This window comes from Pipra filicauda, unplaced genomic scaffold (genome assembly GCF_003945595.2).
Source record: "Pipra filicauda isolate LSUMZ 115617 unplaced genomic scaffold, ASM394559v2 scaffold614_size217257_pilon, whole genome shotgun sequence".
Classification (NCBI taxonomy): domain Eukaryota; kingdom Metazoa; phylum Chordata; class Aves; order Passeriformes; family Pipridae; genus Pipra; species Pipra filicauda.
In genome coordinates this window covers 186,360-209,298 of record NW_024104770.1, presented here as the reverse complement: position 1 = coordinate 209,298, position 22,939 = coordinate 186,360, and the positions used below count along the sequence as shown (strand labels likewise).

General features: G+C 55.3%; 1 protein-coding gene across 1 annotated transcript in view; it reads left to right on the top strand.

Moving 5' to 3' along the window:
* Nucleotides 1–22,939, top strand: part of LOC114002984 (dystrobrevin beta-like) — a gene marked incomplete at its 5' end in the record, with an annotated part of 66,642 nt that overhangs the window by 5,489 nt on the left and 38,214 nt on the right. Inside the window, 4 exons of the mRNA XM_039388143.1 lie at nt 1,497–1,582; nt 3,407–3,520; nt 6,226–6,322; nt 11,781–11,801. Of these exons, the coding sequence (XP_039244077.1) occupies nt 1,497–1,582; nt 3,407–3,520; nt 6,226–6,322; nt 11,781–11,801 (318 nt within the window). The remainder of the gene's footprint in view (nt 1–1,496; nt 1,583–3,406; nt 3,521–6,225; nt 6,323–11,780; nt 11,802–22,939) is intronic.

Below are 22,939 nucleotides of genomic sequence, written 5' to 3'. Positions count from 1 at the left end.
CAGACCTGCCTGGGGAGATGGAGAGCAGACACAGCAGTGCTGACTAGGAAATGAAGGGTTTGGGTTGGGTTTATTTCTTCTGAGGGCAGAGGTTTTGAAAACCACACACGACTTTCCCAGGGAGGGCAGGTCCCTCCCCTCGGGATAAACAGCAACGTGCAGATGTGGGGATGGATTCTGTGCCCGGGTTTACGAGGAGGATGGAATTTGCCATCACAATCCCACCCCTCCAGACTGTTCCAGGGTGGTGACAGTGAGAATCTGGTGTTGATAACAGGCTGGGCAGAAATGAGAGCAGGGAGTGCAGTCGGTGCAGCCCTGGCACAGCTGCCCAGGGCAGGGGGGGTCCCATCCCTGCAGGGATTTAAAAGCCCTGGGGATGTGGCCCCTGGGGACGTGGGTCAGGGGAGGCCTGGGCAGTGCTGGGAGAAAGGTGGGACTGGATTTTTCCAACATGATTCCACGTGTTCTGGAGGAGCTCACTCACTGAAAAAGTGCAGGCTGGTACGTGAAGCCCACGATGGTGTTACCTCACACTACCTCATCCCACGCCCTGCCATGGGCAGGGACACCTTCCCCTGTCCCAGCTTGCTCCAAGCCCTGTCCAGCCTGGCCTGGGACACTTCCAGGGACAGGGCAGTGATGGGAAACTTTCCATGTTTCCAGAGGCAATGACCATGTTTAAATTTAATGCCTGTGAATATTGTTCCTTTCCATGGATGGTGTTTCCTGGCCTTCGTGGTGCCAAGGGGTGCCAAGGGGTGCCAAGGGCAGTGTGGGCAGTCTGGGGGTCCCACCTAACATGGCATGAGATGGGGGTCTGGGTTCAGGTTTATTGAACAAGGAATTATTGCAGCTGAATGCACTGAGAGGCTTCATTTAACCCCAGAGTCACTGCAAGGGGATGGATTGGGAAGGGGGAGAGCTGGGACCTCTGGAGAGCACAAGGAGTCAGGATCAGCTGGGGGAAGACCTCCCTGTGGAGATGTTTCTGTGGAGCTGTTTCTGAGCACTGATGAAGCTCTGAGAGCTGAGCCAGGGGGTGCAGAACGTGCCTGTTGTCAGCATGGGGGGTGTCCAGCAGGGCTCTGGGTCCCAGACTGAGCTGTTGGTCATTCCAGGCTGTCCTGGACGGGGTCACTCCAGCTGCTCTTCACTGACTGACACGTGGCAGGGTCAGTGTTTCACCAGGGCACTTCATGAGAAAAGGAGTGGCTGGGTTTGTTCCCGGGAAGATCCTTGGGGTGCTGTAGGCACTGGTAGGTGTGGGGGCTTGTTTTCTAAACAAGACCTAAAAAATACGGCAAATCCTGTTCCTGGATAGTGAGGATGAGGCAGCAGAGCAGCCCCACCCTGGGCTCAGGCCGGGTCACCAGCAGCCCCCCTCGCTGTGTCCCAGGGCTGGGGCAGCCTGGGAGTTCTGGGGCTGGATGCAGACCCTGCACAGCCCCGGTGGGGCAGGGAGTGCTCGGTGTGACCTCTGTGTTCTCCCCCAGCCCCGCCCGCCCTCGGACCTGGGATTCAGCTTCGATGCCAACAAGCAGCAGCGGCAGCTGATAGCGGAGCTGGAGAACAAGAACAGGTACAAACGAGCTCTGATCTGCTCTGCTTCGGGAGCCAGCCCGGGCTCTGCTGGTTGGAACCCTCTGTGTTACATTAACCAGGTTGTTTGCCCGGATCTTTTGTTAAAGGCGGAGCTGCCTCGTTAACTGATTAGTTAGTCATTAAATCAGGTAATTAGCATTGTGGAGGGGCTGCCCTGCCCCTGTTCCCCAGGAAGTGGGTTGATCTCCACTAATCTTCTTAGAATCATCTTGCCCAGCACTGAGCATCCAGAGCCCGTTTCTCTCTTGTCTGCAGACCCAGAACAGCTCTGGGGGGGCTCTGAGCCCAGAACCCCCCGTGGCCTGGGCTGATCCCCCAGGGATGGTGGGCAGTGAGAGAGGGGATCTGCCCCTCTGCCCCCTCAGCTGAGACCCCCCTGCAGAGCTGCCTCCAGCCCTGGGCAACAGCAGCACAAGGACGTGGAGCTGCTGCAGAGAGTCCAGAGGAGGCCGCAGAGATGCTGCCAGGGCTGGAGCCCCTCTGCTCTGGAGCCAGGCTGGGAGAGCTGGGGGGGCTCAGCTGGGGAAGGGAAGGATCCAGGGAGACCTTGGAGCCCCTTCCAGAGCCTAAAGGGGCTCCAGGAGAGCTGGAGAGGGACTGGGGACAAGGCCTGGAGGGACAGGACACAGGGAATGGCTTCCCACTGTCAGAGGGCAGGGACAGATGGGAGATGGGGAAGGAATTCCTGGCTGGGAGGGTGGGGAGGCCCTGGCCCAGGTTGCCCAGAGGAGCTGTGGCTGCCCCTGGATCCCTGGGAGTGTCCAAGGCCAGGTTGGATGGGGCTTGGAGCACCCTGGGCTAGTGGGAGGTGTCCCTGCCCATGGCAGGGGTGGAACAGGATGAGCTTTAAGGTCCCTTCCAACCCAAACCATGGGATCCTTCTTGCTCCAGAGGGTCACCTGTGGAGCCTCTCCAGGCTGTCTTTGTGCCTGTGCTCAGGTCTCCCTGTTCTCCAGCTGTGCCAGGCCCTGTGATCCAGCTGCCTGCACAGCCCTGTGCCAGGGCACCCCCAGCACACTGGGGTAAAACCCTGCTCAGGGGGGGTTTGGAGGGGAATCAGTTCCTGGAGAGCAGGAGCAGCTCAGTCCTGGCACTGCCATGGCTTCAGTGCTGCACCAAGAGACCTTGCAGGTATTTGAAATTACTCCTGGAGATCCCAGATAAGGGAGATCTCAATCAGTGCTGGTGTGAAGCCCTGCCAGGAGAGCAGCTCAGCAGTTCCAGAGACCTGGAGCTGACAACAGTCTCCACTCCAGGGGGGTTTCATTCCCACTGCAGGGAGGGGCCCTTGGCCATGGCTGTGACGTTCCCTCCCCTCTGGCTGTGCAGGTCCCTTCCCCCCGGGACACTGGAGGGTTTGCCTCTGTTCCAAGGAGCTGTTGTCCTTGTTCCTGCTGCCCTGCCCAGAGCCCTTGGGAAGGGGAGAGGGAGCTCAGCAGAGCTGGCAGGTCCTGCCCCAGGGCCCTTCCTGCAGTACCTGCCGGGCAGGTTGTGCTGAAGATGGAACTTTTGTCCTCTTGGAACAGTCTCTGAGCCCATTCCGTGTGAAAGGGTTTGGAAAGGCACTGCAATGAGTGATTTCACACTTATTAAGTAATAAATTTTCTGTCTTTTGCAGCAGTTCCTACGTCTGCACCAACTTACCCGTCCTGGTGTGGGCCTGTGCCAGCCCCACATGAACAAAACTGCTGTGCCTGGGCTGGGAGTGGCAGAAAGTGCTCCAAGGGCTGTGAAAGCTGTTTGGGAGCAGTGCAGAGAGTGACTCTCCCCTCCTTTTGCCTCCCCTCTGTCGTTCCCACAGGGAGATCCTGCAGGAGATCCAGCGGCTCAGGCTGGAACACGAGCAGGCCTCTCAGCCCACCCCCGAGAAGGCCCAGCAGAACCCGACCCTGCTGGCTGAGCTCAGGCTCTTACGGTAAAAACAACCCCTGGGAGGTGTTGGGGCTCTGGGCTGGGCAGGGCTGGGGGCACTGGGAGCAGCAGCCCTGGGCAGCCTGGCAGGGGCATTGAGGATGCTGAGTTCTGAGGGCTGTGTCAGCAGCTGGGCTTCTGAGGGGCCTTAGAAGTAAATAAAAACGTTTCTTGGTACGGATTCTGTTTGTTTAGTTTAGAAAAGTGTTTGTAAAGAAGCAACTGATGGGAAAACCCAGCAGCAATGGCATTACCTGCTCATCATTTCCTCTCCAGAGGAGCAGAGCTGAGAGCAAATGTCGGTTATTTGATCAGTCAGAGAAACTCCCCAAGTTCAGACCTCCAGGCACAGCCAGAGCTGGAGAACCACCTCCAAAGCCTCTGTGGCCGAGTTGGCACTGCTGGGGCACCTCCAGTGCTGGGGCAGCTCTGGGACCTCACACAGGAGACACAGGGAGGGGCTGGAGCGTGGGCAGGGAAGGGAAGGGAGCTGGGAAGGGGCTGGAGCAGCAGGAGGGGCTGAGGGAGCTGGGAAGGGGCTCAGCCTGGAGAAAAGGAGGCTCAGGGGGGACCTTCTGGCTCTGCAACCCCCTGACAGGAGGGGGGAGCCGGGGGAAATCGGGCTCTGCTCCCAGGGAACAAGGGACAGGAGGAGAGGGAACGGCCTCCAGCTGTGCCAGGGGAGGCTCAGGTGGGACAGGAGGAGGAATTTCCTGCTGGGAAGGGTGGTCAGGCCCTGGCAGGGGCTGCCCAGGGAGGTTTGGAGTGCCCAGCCCTGGAGGTGTCCCAGGAAGGCCTGGCCGTGGCACTCAGTGCTCTGGGCTGGGGACAGGGTGGGGATGGGGCACAGGGGGGATCCATGGGCTGGGAGGGCTTTTCCAACCCAAATGATTCTGGGATTCACTCCCTGTAGGATCTCACACGTAGCCTCCCATGTACAAGCAGCATCAGCTTTCCTGCCTCCAGCCCTCCCTCATTAACAAACTCACCCTGCACATTAATTGCCGTGGCTGCTCAGGGTCACACTGGGGGGTCCCAGTGAGCAGGTCTGGGATGGGAAGGGGCTTCCCCAGTCCCAGCTGCTGGGGAGATGCTCCCCCAGTGTAGTCACAGCGTGTGGTGCCCTGGGCTGTGGGTGTCTGTCAGCACACACCACCAGCTGATCTCAGTTCTGCTCCAGTTCAGGCTGGGAAAGCAGGAGGATGAGAATCCATGGAAAAAAGTCAACGTGTCCCAGGTCTAAAAATCTGCAGCCCAGCCCCTGGGATGAGTCAGCTCCAGCACTGCTGGCAGTGCCTCCTTGGAGAGGAGGATGGATCCGTGTCCTTGTGGATCCCTGCCTTGCAGTGCAGGTGTCCCTGCCTTCTCCTGCCTGCACCACCACGGGAACAGCGAATCACAGGATGATTTGGGTTGGGAAGGACCTTAAGGCTCATCCCATTCCACCCCCTGCCATGGGCAGGGACACCTCCCACCAGCCCAGGCTGCTCCAAGCCCCGTCCAACCTGGCCTTGGACACTTCCAGGGATCCAGGGGCAGCCACAGCTTCTCTGGGCAGCCTGGGCCAGGGCCTCCCCACCCTCCCAACCAGGAATTCCTTCCCAATATCCCATCTAACCCCCTGGCAGTGGGCAGCCATTCCCCCTTGTCCTGTCCCTCCAGTTCCTGGTGATCCTCCAGCCCCTCTCCGGCTTCCTTCACATTCTGGAAGGCTGCTTAGTTTAATAACCACAGTCCTCAAAATACAAGAAGATGTTGAAAGAAGCATCCAGGGTGGTTAATATTTCACAGTCTTCTGTCCTTTAAAGAACTGGTCTGTTCCTGAAACCCCCAGAATGATTTATCCAGAGTGAGTCGCGTGAGAACACAGATCGGAGACACTTGGAGGTTCAGTCTGTAATAGGTGATGCTTTAACTTGGGATTAAGACATTCTGGTGTCCACAAAAATAACTGTGGACAAATAAAGGAGCCTTTTTAACCTGCTTTTCCCCAGGGTTTTGTCTCATCACCTGTGACTGGGCTTTGTGGGTCCTGGCATCTCTTAAATCGCCCAGGACACGGAACCTCCACTGACGTCCGTCTTTGAGCTGCTCCTTCTGTTAGTCACTGCTTTCTTTTTTGGAATCTGAAATCAAACCACACAGTCATATTTCCTCAAATAGCTCCCAGACAGGTTTTCAGCTGCCAAGGAAAGGGAAGGTCACTCCTTATCTGCCGCTGTTGTTACCTGGTGCTGGCGCAGCGAGCGTGTCCCGGCACAGAAATAGCTCTGCTGAGTCTCCTCCAGACAGGCACAGCTCTTCCTCCCCAAACATCTGCAGCCTGTCCTCCTCTTCTTTCCCCCCCTCTCTGTCTTTCCTCCCATGGTTCATCCTGGCTTGTCTGAGCACTCCACAGGATGCCAGGCTCCGACAACTCGGGGTCCTTAAAAGGAAGGAAAAAGTGGGTTTTTTCCTCCAAATGCAGTGCCCTGAGAAGGGCTCCCCTGGGCCAGGGGCTGAGGACACGTCTCTGGGTTTGAAGTGAACGGGGTATTGTCATCTTCAGGTTCATGGGCACTGTGCTGGGCCTCGCTCGGGGTTTTTAGATGGGGAGCAGGGGAATGGTGGGAACCACAGACCCCGTTACACGGGTGAGCTCCCTGGGCTGGTTTGAAATACCCCAAGTTTGTTTGTTTTCTGCCTCTTTCTTCCATGTGACCTGAACAGGCAGAGGAAGGATGAGCTGGAGCAGAGGATGTCAGCGCTTCAGGAGAGCAGAAGAGAACTGATGGTGCAGCTGGAAGGGCTGATGAAGCTGCTCAAAGTAAGGAACCTCTGGTGGGAAAGGCAGCACATCCCTCCCTCCCCTGGCTCTGGGGCTGCTCTGGGATCCCTGCTTTGCTGTCACACCTTATAAAACACCTCATGGGCAATAGGAGGAGTTTGCAAAAAGCCATTTCCATCCTGGCTCTGTGTGGGGGTGCAGGTTGTAAAGGGGTTTTCAGGTTCATGTGATTGAAGTACGGAGAACCCAAGGTTTGGAAGGGTTTAAAGAAGTGTTTGATTTGGTAACTGGGACCTGATCTGGGCACCAGTTCTGTTCTTCCAGCTCTAACTGGGAAATAAACTGGGAGCTGTAGTTCCTGCAGGGCAGGATGTGACTCCCCAGGGCCGTGGGGCTGATCCAGGGGGTGACCCTGCACAGCCCCTGCCATGTCTGAGGGTTTGCTCTGGGGGTGATGTGTCAGCTCTGATCTGCAGCACCCGTCATTGTTTGGGTTCCTGACCAGGGTCCTTCATTGTTTTTGTGGAGTCCTCCCTCAGCTGAGCTCCCAGATGATGAAATACTGCAGTCTGAAATACTGTTACTCCTTTAGTCTCCCCCTTCTTTAAGTCAAACAAGAGCCAGTGAGTCAAACGGCAAAGCCTTGGCCTTAAAGGGGTTCTGGTCTAAGACAAGGTGCCCTGAAGGTGCTGTGGGGGTGGGAGAGAGATGGAGCAGTGCCAGTGCCAGAGGCAGGGTGGGATATAGATCAGCCACAGGCACATCCTGATGATTCCAGGAAAATTTGGAGCTGGTCTGCACTGGGAAGTGACAGTGAATTCTCAGGGCCTGTGACTCCAGAGTGCAGGAACTCCTCAGCTTGGGTTGAATCCTGAGGTAGGAATTCCTACCCCTACCCTTTATCCTGGGTAGGAATTCCTACCCCTACCCTTTATCCTGGGTAGGAATTCCTACCCCTACCCTTTATCCTGGGTAGGAATTCCTACCCCTACCCTTGCATCCCAGGGTTGGGATGAGTGTACAGGAGGGGATGATCAGAACCTCCCCAGAGGGGCCTGGTTTGGGATGTCTGTACAGGAGGGGATGATCAGAACCTCCCCAGAGGGGCCTGGTTTCCCTCCTTTCCCTGGGCAGGTGAGCACGTGTGGGATTTGGGAAGTTCCTTAAGCCAGGGGTTCTGCACTCTGTGTTTTCTCTGCTCAGCCAGTTAAGGTCTGAATTTCAAAATCCCAGAAATCCCAGAAAAGCTTGGGTTGGAAGGGATCTGAAAGCTCATCCCATTCCACCCCCTGCCATGGGCAGGGACACCTCCCACCAGCCCAGGTTGCTCCAAACCCCGTCCAACCTGGCCTTGGACACTTCCAGGGATCCAGGGACAGCCACAGCTTCTCTGGGCAACCTGTGCCAGGGCCTCCCCACCCTCACAGGGAAGGATTTATTCTCAGTATCCCATCTCTCCCTGCCCTCTGGCAGTGGGAAGCCATTCCCTGTGTCCTGTCCCTCCATCCCTTGTCCCAAGTCCCTCTCCAGCTCTCCTGTAGCTCCCAAATTTGTTTAAGAACTTTATCCAGCAGCTAGGACTGGGTATAAGGAAGAGCTCTGTCCCCATGAGGGTGCCCAGGCAGTGGGATGAGGGCCCACAGGGGCTGCACCATCTCCATCCTTGGAGGTTTCCAAGGCCCAACGTGGCCAAAGCCCTGAGGAACCTGCTCTGAGGTTTTGACCCTGTTCTGAGACCTCCTCAGCTGTCCTGTGAGCTGTGACTGCTGGAATTACTGTTTGCCTTTCCCCCCCAGAGCTGTCTGTGGAGCCTGGCAGGCTCCTGATTAAAGCATCTTCCAGAAAGACATCTGGTCTGGAGCTGGAGAGATCAGGAGTGGAAAATTCCCTGCCGATGCAAATTTTGCTCGAGCAGTTAGAAATTCATGCCTGGTTTTTCAGTTCTGACTCAGTTTGCACCCCTTGGTTCTCCCTCCCTGAAATCCAGGAGCACTTTTGCCCCCCTCCGTGTTCTGCCTGCTCGGGTCCTCCCCCAGCTCAGCCAGGGCACTTCTCAGGGGTGGGTTTAAAGCAGTGGAACAGGCAGAGCTCTGCTGGGCCCCTCACAGCACTCTGCTCCAGCCTTTGCAGGGATGGTTTCTTTGCCTTCTTCAGATTTTTAACGTTTTGGGGTGTTTTTTTTAACTTTGAGAAGAACAAGCCCTGTGTGGAATCCTTCCCTGCCCCTCAGCAGCTGGTGCAGAGTCACAGCAGGGCCTTCCCTGCTCTCCATCCCTGCTTCCCTCTCTGTGCCTTTTGCAGGCTCTCAGCCATCCAGCTCTTCCTCTGTGGATTTGTTTCCTCCTGTGGTAACTGGGTAATGAGGATGTTGTGGGTAAATCCTCTGCTGTGAAAATCTCTCACATCTGTGCAGTTCCCTTTAGAAGCCAAACCTGTTGTACATTCAAATAACAAAACCAGCCCCTTTTGTCAGGATTTCCATGGAGTTCTGCAGCTCCTGTGTCACCCGTGTCAGGGGTTGGGTCCTGGGGCAGCATTTCTGTGGCTCTGAGTGAACTGATGGCAGGGCCAGATCACACAGTCAGAAATGTTGGAATGGTTTGGGTGGGAAGGGACCTCAAAGCCCATCCAGTGCCACCCCTGCCATGGGCAGGGACACTTCCCATTATCCCAGGCTGCTCCAAGCCCCGTCCAGCCTGGCTTGGGACACTTCCAGGGATCCAGGGGCAGCCACAGCTTCTCTGGGCAACCTGTGCCAGGGCCTCCCCACCTCACCCCCTTGTCCTGTCTCTCCAGGCCCTTGGAAATGGTGTCTCTCCATCTTCCCTGTTGTCCTCTTTAGGTAATGCAAGGTCACAATCAGGTCACCCTAAAGTTTCTCTTATTTAAGTTGTCTTTCCTCCCTATTTGAATATCCACATCCCAGTCCTGGGCTCTCCAAGCTCCATTAAAAATTCCCTTCCCTGCACCCTGTAGCTCCTCGCTCAGGTAATTATTTTTAAGCTGCAAGTTCCCCAGCCCTGCTGATCTAAAAATAGAAGTTCTAGTAGATACTTTTAACACCTTTTCTCATTATTAGTGTCAGTACTTCCCTGTCTGCTGAGAGAAACTCCGAGGGGAAGTGCTGTGAGTCAGAGCCAGAGCAGAGACACGAATTCCTCAGCCCCTGCTCAGAACTTCACCCCCATGACCCGAAGCAGTGACGCTGCCTCCAGGCTTTGTTTTGGTTTTGATATTTGTGTCCTGCTCAAACTCTCCTTTTCAGTGGTTTCAGCCCTGCCAGACACGATTTTCCCCCCACAAGGTTTTTAGCTCCTCTCATCATTTGGTGCTCCTCAGAAACGTTCATGTATAATTTACATCAGCTGTTAAAGCTTTTATGGGTTTTTTTTTTCCATTTTCTTGTGCAGCATTTTTTACATTTTTAATGCTGCCTTCATTTCACCATTTAGGGCTGGATTCAGCTTGCCCAGCTCTGGTTGTCTGAGAGTTTGGGGCCTCGAATCCCTCTCTGAAGAAAAGGAGACCCTGTGGGTGCCTCCCCTCTCAGGACCCCCCGTGATTCCATGGAAGCCTGTCTTTGGAAGGCCACAGTTGTCCTCTGGGGGCTCATCCATTTTTCCCATGCTGTGATGTTTGGCCCAGGTCTCAGGTCCCTTCAGCCCAAACCGTTTTCTGTGATTTGGGGCTGTTCTGGCTGCTGGGGTCAGTGACCCCCATGAGGAGTGTCCTGCTCTGGTGTCTGTGACTCCACACGGGACCCCCCCAGCCACTGCCATTTGGGGCTGGGCTTGGGGTTTGCAGCCAGGGTCTTCCACATCCCCTCACTGACCCAGGACACTCCTGCTGGGGGTCCCAGGCACGGGAGGTCATGGAATGACTGCTTTGGGTGGGAAGGGAGGGAAGGGAGGCTGTGGCTGCCCCTGGATCCCTGGAAGTGTCCCAGGCCAGGCTGGACAGGGCTTGGAGCAGCACTGGGTGGTTTATAAGGTCCCTTCCCACCCAAACCATTCTGGGATCCTGTGGCTCTCTCCAGCCCCCTGGCCTGGCTCTCCCTTCTCTGCTGAGCTCTCCTGCAGTGCCCAGGTGCCCCGAGCTGGGCTGGCTCTGAGGAGCACTCCGTGGGGACAGGGAATCCCCCTCCCTGCACGGAAATCCCGCAGACAGATCCCCTTTCACTCCCTCCATTTCCTCGCCGGCTGCTCCGGTGATTTATCTGCTCCCCGTCCCTCCTGAGAGGGGGTTTTCACATCTGCACTTAATGCCAAAGCCTCATTTTTCACACTAGCAGCTTTTTTTGTGGAGTGGAGATCGCTGAAGATCTTTTCCCTGACCCTGCTCCCCATCTGGTCCTGCGAGTCCCAACTGGGAGCTGTGGGATGTGGGGAGGGCAGCACTGACCCCAGCTGATGCTGATCTGAGCCTGAGTGGAGCCAGACCCCACATCTGCCACAGCAGCAGCTGGAAACACACCTGGAGGAGCCCTGAGTCTCACCAGAAAAAACCCAGAAGTGTCTGCTCGGAAACGTGGAGTTCTCTGCAGCCACTCCCAGATCTGTCTGCGGGGCACAGCGGGGAAAAAACAGCTTTTTGAGTGGTCAGTGAGGAGAAGCTGCTTTAAATTAAGGGAAAGGTTCTGGTTAATCCTGCTCAGGCGGGAGATCAGGGAGGGAAGGTGGATAAATGGGTTTGTGGATTTGAAGGCCAGAAGGAGCTTTTATCCCGTGAATTTTAATTCCCTGACCTGGATTTCTGGGGAGACGTGTTTAGGGGGGGTCCTCTGTGCTGGGGGTCTGTGCCAGTCCCCTGGGAATGCTGTCACTGCTGGTTTGGGGTACGTGAGTCACCAGGACTGTGCTCCAGCCCTTCTGTCAGAGCACAGAGTGATGGTTGTTGTCTGTGGAAGTGTCTGAATTAGGAAAGAAACTCCCCACTGTGGGACATTTTGCTCATTCCAAGGAATTCTCCTGTAGCTGAAGGCAGGATGTGCCTCCACCTGCCCAGCCCCATCAGAGGGGACATTTCCCTGCTCCAAAAGGGGATAAATTCATCCAAATTTCACCTCTTTTTGTCTTCCAAATCAGGAGGGATCTGTGCTGACAAAGGCACTGCAGGGCAGGAATTGTTTTCTCGGCATCTTTTCCCTGACTCAGCATCTCTGCTGCCTTTGCCCTCCCATTCCAGCCCTGGTGGCTTTGCCCTCGTGGATCCCACTGGCAGAGTCCTGGAATGCCCAGTGGGAACCGACCAGGAGGGTGATGTTCTTCCCCTGGGGCTGTGGCAGTTTTGGGGCTCAGTGGAGGCAGGTTTGTGCCACAGGGAGCCCTTGTACCCCACGTCCTCAGTTCCTGTCCTGCGTGGAGGTGTTTGCTCCAGTCCCCGTGTTCTGTCCTTTCACTGTGGCTCTTGTGTGTTTTGTGTGAAAATTATCATTTTTCTCTGATAATTAATCTTTCCTCTTTCTCTCCTCGCCCTTTTCTTTTGCCAACACCTCTAGGAAGAAGAGCAAAAGCAGGCAGTAAGTTGACTTCACTTTGTAGGTGATCTGACTCTTTTTTTTTTTTCTTCCTGCATGAAATCCGTTTTCTGTTAATTGGCTGGTGTGCAAATAAACCGTGGGGCTGTGGGGCCTTTTCCTCTCTCCTGGGTTTGCAAACAGCCTCCATCAGCTTCCAGCAGAGCATGTTTGGTGTATGTCCTTAAAGCCACTCCTCTCTCCCTTTCAAATGAAGTTGATTGCCACGGGGGCACAACCTGGATTCCTGAGGCTTTCCTGGAATCCTGCATGACCATCCAGGGCTGAAAACGGGAGATTCTTAGCTGGCTTTCGTGATTTGTTTTGTTGGGGATCCTCTGGAGTGTTTCACACGCTAAGGAAGCTTCCTTGTCTCTTCAGGAACCCTTTAATTTGCCTCCTTGCCACATGCAAGTCCATGCATGAAAAACTAATTAATGACTTAATATTCCGGGCATGGATCCGTGTCCTTCAGCCATGGCAGAGTCTCCTTGAAGGAGCCCCGGGGTGCTGGCTGTGAGCAGGAGTTTGAGCTGACAGAGACGGGAAAGCCTTGGCTTTGTTGCCCATTCCCATTTTCTCTGTGCAAACCCGAATCCTGTGTTAATTCCGGGATCCACTCCAGAGGGAGCCCTTTTGCTTTTCTCGGGATCAGCCAGATGTTCGGTGTCCCTCTGCAGCTCGGCACGTTTGCGGTGGTTTGGAACATGGTTGCCTCTCTCCCCGAGCTGTAATGACCATTAATCCTGGGGGGTTGCACTGCTGGGGGGGGTCACACGTTGTTTGTCACGGACATAATTGGATATTGGACACGTGCATTGGAAATTCTGGTGGCTTATTCTTTGTAGGGGGTTGTATATTTTGGGGTGACTTTAAATGGTGAAAACACTTCAGTTCCACATGTGCTGAAAGTGGCTTTTGGTGACTCCTGGGTGGCCTTTTATTAATGTCCTGTGGTCAGTTTGAGGTGTTGGTGAGTGGGCACCTTCTCTTGGAGCCCAGGGCATTGTTGGGTGATCAGGGAATCATGGAATCATGGAATGGCCTGGGTTGGAAGGGACCTTAAAGATCAACCAGCCCCACCCCTGCCATGGGCAGGGACACCTCCCACCAGCCCAGGTTGCTCCAAGCCCTGTCCAGCCTGACCCTGGGCACTTCCAGGGATCCAGGGGCAGCCACAGCTTCTCTGGGCAACCTGGGCCAGGGCCTGCCCACCCTCCCAGCCAGGAATGTTTTCCTAGTACCCAATCTCAGGCTGTCCCTGGGTTTGCTGAGGCACCTGGCAGAAGTTATTTGGCTCGTTGGAGGGACCAGGTTGGAAGGATCTTCAAGGAATGTCCTGGAGGAAGGAGAAGAACCAAGGCACCACCATTGCTGTCCTCCAGCTCCTGACTGTGCCAGTGGAATGCTGTGCTGTGTGTCATTCTCCCACCCAGCATCATTCCTAGGAATAATTCTCTGCAGGGAACGGCAGTGTTATACATTAGCTCATTTTTCCTGTGCTGTGCTTTCATCTGGATTAGGGATACAGCAAAAGGGGAAATATGAGATCAGGGAAGAATTTGACCAATTTTACCTCCCTTCTTTCCCTGGAACACTGTGTCAGGAGGAGGATAAGGAGCCAAAAGTAAATAATGTCAACACAGTGACATTCTGTCTGGGCCAATTCTGTTGGAATCGGGGATGAATGAGCCAAAAAGCCTCGAGAAAGGCAGATTTTGACCAACCAAAGGACATTTTGCTGGTCTGTAGGAGCTGAAACTTTACATCCTCCCTTTACTTGGACTGAGAACTGTTCTCCTAGATATGAAGGGGCAACCTGGAAAGGCTGAGAATCCCAGGATGCTCCATTTGGCTGAGAAAAACACAGAAAGCACAGACTGGCTGGGGTGGAAAGGCAGCTCTGAGATCACCCAGACCACCCCCTCTGCTCCAAACAGGCTGCTCAGGGGTTTGTCCCATCACGACAGTGTCATTAAATCCCAGAGTGGTTTGGGTGGGAAGGGACCTTAAAGCCCATCCAGTCCCACCCCTGCCATGGGCAGGGACACCTCCCACTGTCCCAGGTTGTTCCAAGCCCCGTCCAGCCTGGGTTTGTACGAGGGAAAATGTGGAGCAGCCTCTGGGTGCTGATCCCTGGGGATCTGAGGTGATGATCCTCCCAGCCCTTGGTGAGAAGGATCAGTTGTGTGGTGGCAGCAGGAATTTCCATGAAGGGTTAAGGTAAATAACAGGCAGAACACGAGTCTTGGGTTGGGACCAGCAGCCCATCAAGAGCAGCAACATTTGCATCCACTTTGGAAACCTCTGATCTTCCTTCAGTGCCGGGGCTGCAGGTCCCTCCCTGCCTTGGGCAGAGATCACGGCAGGTTAGAGGAGGGAGACCCTGTTTCTGAGCCTGGGCAAGTGCAGAAACCTCTGTGCCCTGTGTTCAGAGCTGATCTTCCCTCGAGATGTTCACGGTCTCTGCTCTGTCTGGGGCTCACTGGGGCCGGTCCTGGAGGAGCAGAGCCTTGTGCAGGGCTGTTATTGCAGAGCTGTTACTGCAGTGATGGAGCCTTGGGCCACATGGTGTTGGTGGCCCACCACACTGTTCCCCACCGCTGCTGGGACTGTTGTGTCCCAGCTAGTAAAGAGCCTAATTTACACCAGGACCGTTTCCACGTCTCAGCTGGTGAGAAACTTGGACAATCTGCTAAATATTAAACCCCCTTTGTTTTGTAGTCAGAGGAGCAGCCGTAGGAGCTGCGCTGTTCTACATCCAGAGGAACATTCAAGGGATTCCCGACGATGTACATCACACGGATGGGTCCTTGGCGTGTCCCACAGCCCACACAGCAGACCCAGAGCAGCGGCAGGCGCTCGTGCTCCGGCACCAGAGCCCGGCTCTAATGCCAAACAGGCCCAGGAACACAGTGGAGGAGCTCATGGGAGGGCTGAGACGCTGGAATGGAATCCTTTCCTCTCAGAAAACGGTGGGAACCATGGGAGCAGCAGAGCACACTGGGCTCGTGGCCCCCAGGGCTGGGTTACCCACAGAAGTGGATGTGCACTCACCCAGCAACCTTTGGGAAGGCGTGGAAGTCCTGGGGGGGACTTCTTCCTTTAACCCCATGGAGAGGGATCAGGAGTTCCCCTTTTCCTCCCAGGGTTCAGGTCGAGTGTGTAGATGAGACCTCCCAGTGAGCCTGAGCAGTGCCAGGGCAGCAGGGCCAGGGCAGCAGTACCAGGGCAGCAGGGCCAGGGGCAGGGCCAGGGTACCAGGGCAGCAGTGCCAGGGCCAGGGCAGCAGGGCCAGGGCAGCAGTACCAGGGCAGCAGTGCTCGTCCCCTGAACGAGCTGAACCTCCTCAGCCTTGGCTGTAGCAGAGCTGAGCCCAGCAACCAGCTCGGGTGACAGCTGTGTCCCCTCCCAAGGGATGCAGGAACCCGTGAGTGGGGAATTCCCAGCCCTGCAGAGCCCTGGATCACCTGGAGGAGTCTCCTGTCGATACCCAAACCCGAGGCTGCTGCTCAGTTCTGCACCCATTGCATCAGCCAGAGGTCCAAAGGTGGAGTCCCCGTCCCTGGAGGTGTCCAGGGAAGGCCTGGCCGTGGCACTCAGTGCTCTGGCTGGGGGACAAGGTGGGGATGGGGCACAGGGTGGGCTCGATGATTTTGGAGGTCTTTTCCAGCACGAATGATCCCGGGACTCCTCGGCCTGCCAGAGCCCGTGGCTGCACTTGGTGTTGGGAACAGTGTGCCTGGGAACTGCCAGGGAATGTGCCCACTGGGTTGTGTCCCAGCCCTCCCAGCGAGCGTTCCAGCACTTAGATCCTGAAAATTACCTTGTTCCAGTGCCAGCAACACTCCTGTGTGTGGTTCAGCTTCCTGATGTGGACAGGCAGAGCTTTGGGATGAGCTTGGGGTTGGTGCCTCCACGCTGAGAGCGTGTTCCTGGGTCTGCTGGAGGGTATCGTTGAATCCAAGTGGTTTGAGTGGAAAAGGATCTTAAAGCTCAACCAGTGCAACCCTCCAGCCATGGGCAGGGACACCTTCCACTGCCCAGGTTGCTCCAGGCTCCATCCAACCCTTATCAAACCTAGAAGACCTCCCAGAAGAGCCAATGAGTTGTGTGGGGAGCCCATCCTGCGTAGCAATGGAGTTCATCTGTCAGACATTTCGGAATGGAAGGCGGGGTCTGTGCTGCCCTCAGGTGCTGGAGGTGAAGAAGACCCTCACCTGGCTCTTTGGTTGGCAGCAGTGCCCCTGGCAGAAGAGTTCTGGATGTGAGGAGGAAGGCTTGGCAGGGAGCAGGCACGGATGTGTGCCAGGATTACTGTCCTGGAAGTGTTTGCTCTGGTGGATCTTCACTGTCCTGTGGTGGTTGAGTCGGGTAAGAGACACATCCCTGAGTCATGTGGTGTGCTCCCTGTCACCGTGGGATGAACACTGCAGACAGTGTCTGCAGGAGACCTGGTGTCTCTCTGAACAGAAAGAAGTCCCCTCTCCTGGAGCACTGCCGAGTTTCTCCGGGCTGTGGGAGCTGTCCCTGGCCACCCTCTGCTCTCTGTGCCAGGAGGCAGAGCTAAGAGGATTTGGAGAGGGACTTTGGACAAGGGACAGGACAAGGGGCAATGGCTTCCCACTGCCAGAGGGTTAGATTTGATATAGGGAGGGAATCCTTGGGCTGGCACAGGTTGCCCAGAGAAGCTGTGTCTGCCCCTGGATCCCTGGGAGTGTCCCAGGCCAGGTTGGACGGGGCTTGGAGCAACCTGGGCTGGTGGGAGGTGTCCCTGCCCACGGCAAGGAGTGGGATGAGATGAGCTTTAAGGTCCCTTCCAACCCAAACCACTCTGGGATGCTCGGCTGGGGAGGGGTCCCTGTCAGTCACTGCCAGCCCAGAGGGGCTCCAATCCCCCCATCCCGTTGTCCAGAGCACACAGACAGCACGAGGGGCCAAGTGTTGTCAAACAGAGGCTGGAACAGTGGCGAGCACTTGGCTGTTTCTGCTCGGTTGTAGCAAGCAGAGACGTTTCCAAGCCGGGCGGTTGTTCCTGGGCTGGCCCGTGGAGAGGGACCGGCCCGGAGGCAGGACGGGCTCTGCCCCCTCCCAGTCCATTCATGCCTTCCCTCAATCACATTCCTCTGCCCTTAATCACGGTTTGGATCGCAGGGCCAGAAACAGGCAGGAGTTTGTTCAGTTCCTTGCCTTCCAGTGCTGCCTTGGCGGGGAGACACGTCTGCCAAGTCCCGGCTCTCCAACCACTGCCCTCAGACAAAGCTCCGGGCACGGGCTGCTCCTGGCTGGGGGAAAACACCCCTGTTAACCTGCTTCAAACCCAGCTCAGGGGGTTGGTTCCATGTCCCAAACAGGTCCCCCTGTCAGAGGCTGCCTGAAAATGTTCCTGCTTTTATTCTCTAGAGGTTTCTGTTTATTTTCATTTTTTTTTTTGTTTTGTTTTAACGCTCGTCGTCTGTGAAACGGGGGATTAGAAATGAAACAGTTGTGAGAGGTTTGCACCAGGAAGTGCAGTTCCTGTGGATTAATTGGGGGGGGGGGAGTCATAAGGAAAGTCAAGGCTTGGTCATGAGCCATGTGTGCTCGGGGGGCTCCAAGAGCCCTGAGAGCTTATTTTTGTGTTCAGCATATTCCCCGTGTGAGGAGGCATCAGCCTGCCTTGCTGGAAAGGACTTGGAAGTCCTTCAAAGTCTTCCAGGATTCTCTGTCAGGAAGTGTGTGAAAGCTGTGTGTGATATATAATGTGGTGCCTGTTGGGTGGGTCTCCAGGAGGGTTAAATCCAGGCAGTTCTCCCTGGTTTCAGCAGCAGGCCCTGAGGTGCCCCAGGCACTGGGAGAACCCAGGACTTGCAGAGCAGAGGTTGGACAGGCCTTGGAGCAACCTGGTCCAGTGGAAGGTGTCCCTGCCCATGGCAGGGGGTGGGACAAGGTGGGATATAAGGTCCTTTCCAGCCCAAAGCATTCCATCCTTCTGTGATCCCACACCGTGCCCAAGCAGCGTTCAGCAGCCAAGGACATCAAGTCTTCAAGCCTGAGCTCACCTGGGATGTGGAGGTGCCTGGGAGCAGCACGTGAGCCCCAGAGCTGAGCTGTCCCTGAGTCTCTGGCCCAAACAAGTGTCATGTGTTATGTCTAAAAAACCCTCTCACACTGAAGCAAATTGTGGGAGGGGGGCTTGGACTTGGAAATTAGATTTTTGGGGGTCTCGAACCACCACAACAAGCCATACCCCAGGTGTTCCCAGGGCCCACAGGGTCAGAGCAGGGTCTGGGGAGTGTCCCGGGGCTGGGGGCCTGGGGTACCAACAACAGCTTCATTCTGTGAGTCCCCTCTAGGAGAAATTTGGCTTCTTGTCCGCTGAGCAGTGGGTTTTAAATACCCAGATACGTCTGTGGACTGCCCAGGGCTCAGCTTTACAATGAGCTGTCTGTGGCAGCAAAGCCAGCTCGAAACATTCCTTTTCCTGTGCCAGCAGCTCTGCCCATCCAGTTTCTGAGGGGCCGTGCTGCAAACCAGAGCACTGGAATGGTCCTGTGGAGCACAGCATTCCTGGGGAAGAGGTGAGGCCGGGAGCTCTCGTGGCTCACACAGACCTCTGAGGATCACCAGTCCAGGCTGGAAGGGGCTGGATGTGGTTCCCAGGGCTGGTGGGTCTGTGTCACCTGTCTAAGCTCCTTGGCAGAAGATGGGGATGAGCACCTGTGGGTGAGGGAGGGTGGAACAGCACCTTGGTGAGGTCCAGACCCTTCGGAGCCATGGGAGGAGAGGATGGTTTGTGTCAGAGCAGAGCAGGAGGAGTGTTCTAAAGGCTGACGAGCAGCATCCCTGCAGGCTCAGGGAATGTTTGGGACCACGAATTCAATGCTCAGGTTTGCCCTGTAGGGATCATCCAATCCCAGACTGGTTTGGGTCGGGAGGGACCTTAGAGCTCAGCCCATCCCACCCCGTGCCACGGGCAGGGACACCTTCCACAGACCAGGTCACTCGGAGCCCCGTCCGACCTGTCCTGGGACATTTCATCCGTCACAGGGATGATCTCACTGCTGAGGTCACAGCGGGTTTTCTGTTCAAGATTCTCTCCCACTCCGTGGGTGTTTCCACCCCTTGTGGCCTGTTCCTGAGGGCTTTGCTGTGGTGTGTTGGTGGCACTTCTCATTCCCCACCGACATTTCCACGGAACCGTTTGTTGCCACGTTTGGGGACGGATATTCCCGGGCCTGGACGTTGTGTTTCCGCTGCGGAGGAATCGCCGCCACGACTGGAGGGATGTGCTACAAGGACTTGCATTTGTTTTGGCAAGGGCTGATTTCGCCTGATGTTTGTTTAGCCCCTGGGAAACGTGATGCTGACGATGGGTTTGGCAGGGCCGACAACAGGGTTCTGGAATAGTCCCTTCCACTGGGTTTTCCTGGGGCCTGGGCTGTAACTGGTTAAACCATCGTCCTTGCCGAGTCCAGGATGTGAAATATTTATTGCTTCCCTGCTGAATTTCACAAGCCATGCTGACTCTTCTAAAACAATGCTTTCCTCACTCTGTAGTCAAGTGCTCCAGCACGTAAATGAGCTGAGGGAGGTGCAGACAGCGCGTGCAACGTCCCCCTTCGGGTGCGATCCAGCTCCGTTCCCTGCCATTCCTGATTCCTTCTGCTGGGCTGGAGCACCGGGTTGGCACCCAAACACACCCGACTGATGCCATAAACAGTGGATATGAGCAGCTTTTCCACAGCATTTTAATCTCAACCGAACTCCAGAACCGTCCATTTTCACATGTTCGGTGTTGAGTTGTGTCCGTTTCAGAGACAGGAAAAATGGTGCTTTTTTAGGCCCTCGAGAACATCCAACAAGATGTTGGTGGAATTCTAATGGGAGCCATTTGCCTGTGTCTTAGCTGTTGCTTCTGGAAGGGATTGCTTACAGAATCCCAGGATGGTTTGGGTTGGAAGGGACCTTAAAACTCCTCCAGCTGCACCCCCTGCCATGGGCACGGACACCTTCCAACATCCCAGGTTGCTGCAAGCCCCGTCCAACCTGGCCTTGGACACTTCCAGGGATGGGGCAGCCACAAAAACTTCCCTCATTGTGGCCTCTTAGAAGAAGCCCCCCAAAAATCCTTTCACCCACAGTCATGGAGGATCCAGGAGAAGCCCAGGTTGCGTGTGCAGGTCGGTCCCATCCCCCCGAGGGAGCACCCAGAGCTGACCTGCCCCCGTGGGGTGGGAGCTGAGCGATGCTGTTAATGCCCAGTAACTCAATTGCAGAGGGATTCATCCTGTGTGTGCATCTGCAGTGCTCTCCCTCCCATCAGTACCCGGGCCTAGAGGGGTAATCAAAGCCACGTGAGGGACATCTGGATCCACTGTTGGGTTATGTGGCACCTGGCCCTTATTAATAGTAATGAGGAAATGGCAGTTCGGGATTTCTTGACCTCACATGAAATTCATTTCACTGGGCAAAGGTTGATAACAGATGGCAGCAATTTGGGGCTCAGTTCATCATCTGTTCCACAGACTTTATTGCTCTGGTTTGGCCCTTTCCTCTGTCGGGAGCAATCCCTTTTTCCACCTCGCCTCTTCAGAAGGGTTGTCTCTTTCAAAGGGAGCCCTGAAACATCTTGTTAAAGCATGTTCTGTGCAGCACCAGGGTTTAGGTATGGCCTGACACAGCCAAACGAGCCCGTTGAGCATAAATCACTCTTTTTACTAACTGTGTAGTAAACTTTTATCTTTTTGAAGCTGGTGGTTTCTTCGGCGTTATTGGCCCCTCTCCAGGTTGTTCTTTATTTCCCCAGCCCACAAATACACTTCTGCACTCGGGCTTGGAGCAAAGGAAGGAGCTACAAGGAGACACAACCCCGTGATTGTCAACACAGTGCACTAAAACCATGGGGGCTGTTCAGCCTGGGGAAGAGGAGGTTGTGTGGAGACCTCTTAGAAGCCTTTCCATGCCCAGAGGGGCTCCAGGAACACTGGAGAGGGAGTTTGGACAAGGGCCTGGAGGGACAGGACAAGGGGGAATGGACTCCCCCGACAGAGTGCAGGGTTAGATTGGATGTTGGGAAGGAATTCCTGGCTGTGAGGGTGGGGAGGCCCTGGCACAGGTTGCCCAGAGAAGCTGTGGCTGCCCCTGGATCCCTGGGAGTGTCCAAGGCCAGGTTGGACGGGGCTTGGGGCACCCTGGGCTGGTGGGAGGTGTCCCTGCCCATGGCAGGGGGTGGGATGGGATGAGATTTAAGGTCCCTTCAGCCCAAACCATTCCATCACTCAATGTTGTGTCTCAGAGCAGAGTTTGTGTCACCCAGGTCTCAGCCTTGTCCCCAGGGAGCTGAGTGCTGGCAGGTGGGGTGGGGAGAGTGTGGCACCTGTGGAAAGGGTTTGCACTGTGGTGTCTGGCTGGCTGTTGTCACACTGGGGTGGATTCATGGAATCACAGAATCACTGAGGTTGGAAAAGCCCCCTCAGAGCATCGAGTCCAACCATCCCCCAGCACTGCCAAGGCCACCCCTGACCCCTGTCCCCAAGGGCCACCTCCACCTGGCTTTTAAATCCCTCCAGGAATGGAGACTCCCCCCCTGCCCTGGGCAGCTGTGCCAGGGCTGGACAGCCCTTTCCAGGAAGGAATTGTTCCCAATATCCAACCTGAACCTCTCCTGACACAGCTGGAGGATTCGGTTACCCTTAAAACTCATCCCAGGTGGAGCAGCCAAGAGATCTCTGCACCTCTTGCTCTGACCTGCTCGTAGGTTTTCCAAAGGTGTGTCTGGGTTTTTTCCCCCTGGCCATGGATCTCCTCGACAAAAGGCACCATTTGTGGTGCTCCTGGAAGGGTAAAACCTTTTTTAACTGTGGGGGTTTTTTTGGGGTATTTTTTTGGGTTTTTTTAGTAATTTTAGTTGATTTGAAACGTGCTGGAAGCAGGATGAAGAAACCCAGAAAATACAGGCACGGTGCTGTTTGGTGTCACAGGAAATACTGTGAATCCAAGACCTTGGGAGTGCTGAGGCTGGATGTTGCTTGCTCAGATGTTGTGTCAGGCACAACATGGATTTACTGCCTGGCTATCAAAACATCCCAGTGCTTCACGTAGTCAAACACTGGTGTAAATATTACACCGTGCTACGGAAAGGGAAAAAAACCCCATACCTGGAATCAATTTATCCATAGTCCCGGATCAAAATGGTCCTGCCTAAGAGCTGACTGTGTGAAATATCAGTTCCAGCTGTGGCTTTGGCCTTTCCTGATGTTTTCAGCCTGAAACCTCTCGGGGTTTTTTTTTTTTATTTATCAAAGTGAAATGGAAGTTGTTCCACGGCCCGAAATCATCGTGTAATCCAAATTGGGTTTAGAGACAAATGCTTGTATTGTATTTGTGATTTAGCCTGTCATTTACTACTGTAAATGCCCCTCCAGTTTCACGAGCCCGAAGCAGATGTGCTTAAATCCACAAAGAATTAAAATGGCAGAGAAACAGAAAATCTCAGTGTTTTAACTGATGCTGTGTAGGGAAAATGTTCAAGGCCAGGCTGGACGGGGCTTGGAGCATCCTGGTCTGGTGGAAGGTGTCCCTGCCCACGGCAGGGGGTGGAATGGGATGAGCTTTAAGGTCCCTTCCCACCCAACCCATTCTGGGATTGGATGATTCCATGAAAGCCCTGCTCTCGTGAATGGCAGTTTTCCTTTCCCTGAACCTTTCTCTGTTGGATTTCACCAGGTGGAGGTGAGGGGGGTGCTTGCTTTAAGAAAGATCAGAATTCCAGGGCCTGAGAAACCTCCCTCAGCCGCTGCCCCCCTGGCACAGCCTGGCCCCATCCTCTGGGCTCATTTGGAAGCATCCCATGTTTGCTTCCAGCAGCCTCCATTCTCCAGCTCATTGGCAGCTTAATCCTGCGTTTCTGACAGCGGTAACGAGCCCATCAGATTAAACAAGAGCCAGAATTCTGGGGGATCTGCATCTCCTGAGTGGGCTGTGCCATCAGGATGCTCCAGGCGTGTCGGCGCCGGGGCCTGAGCACCCAGAGCGGGGCCATCGGGAGCTTTGGCTGACAGGGGACCCCAAATCTCACCTCATTCCAACCCCCTGCCGTGGGCAGGGGCATCTTCCACTGGAGCAGGTGTCAGGTGAGCCCCGTTCCCACCAGGTCAGGT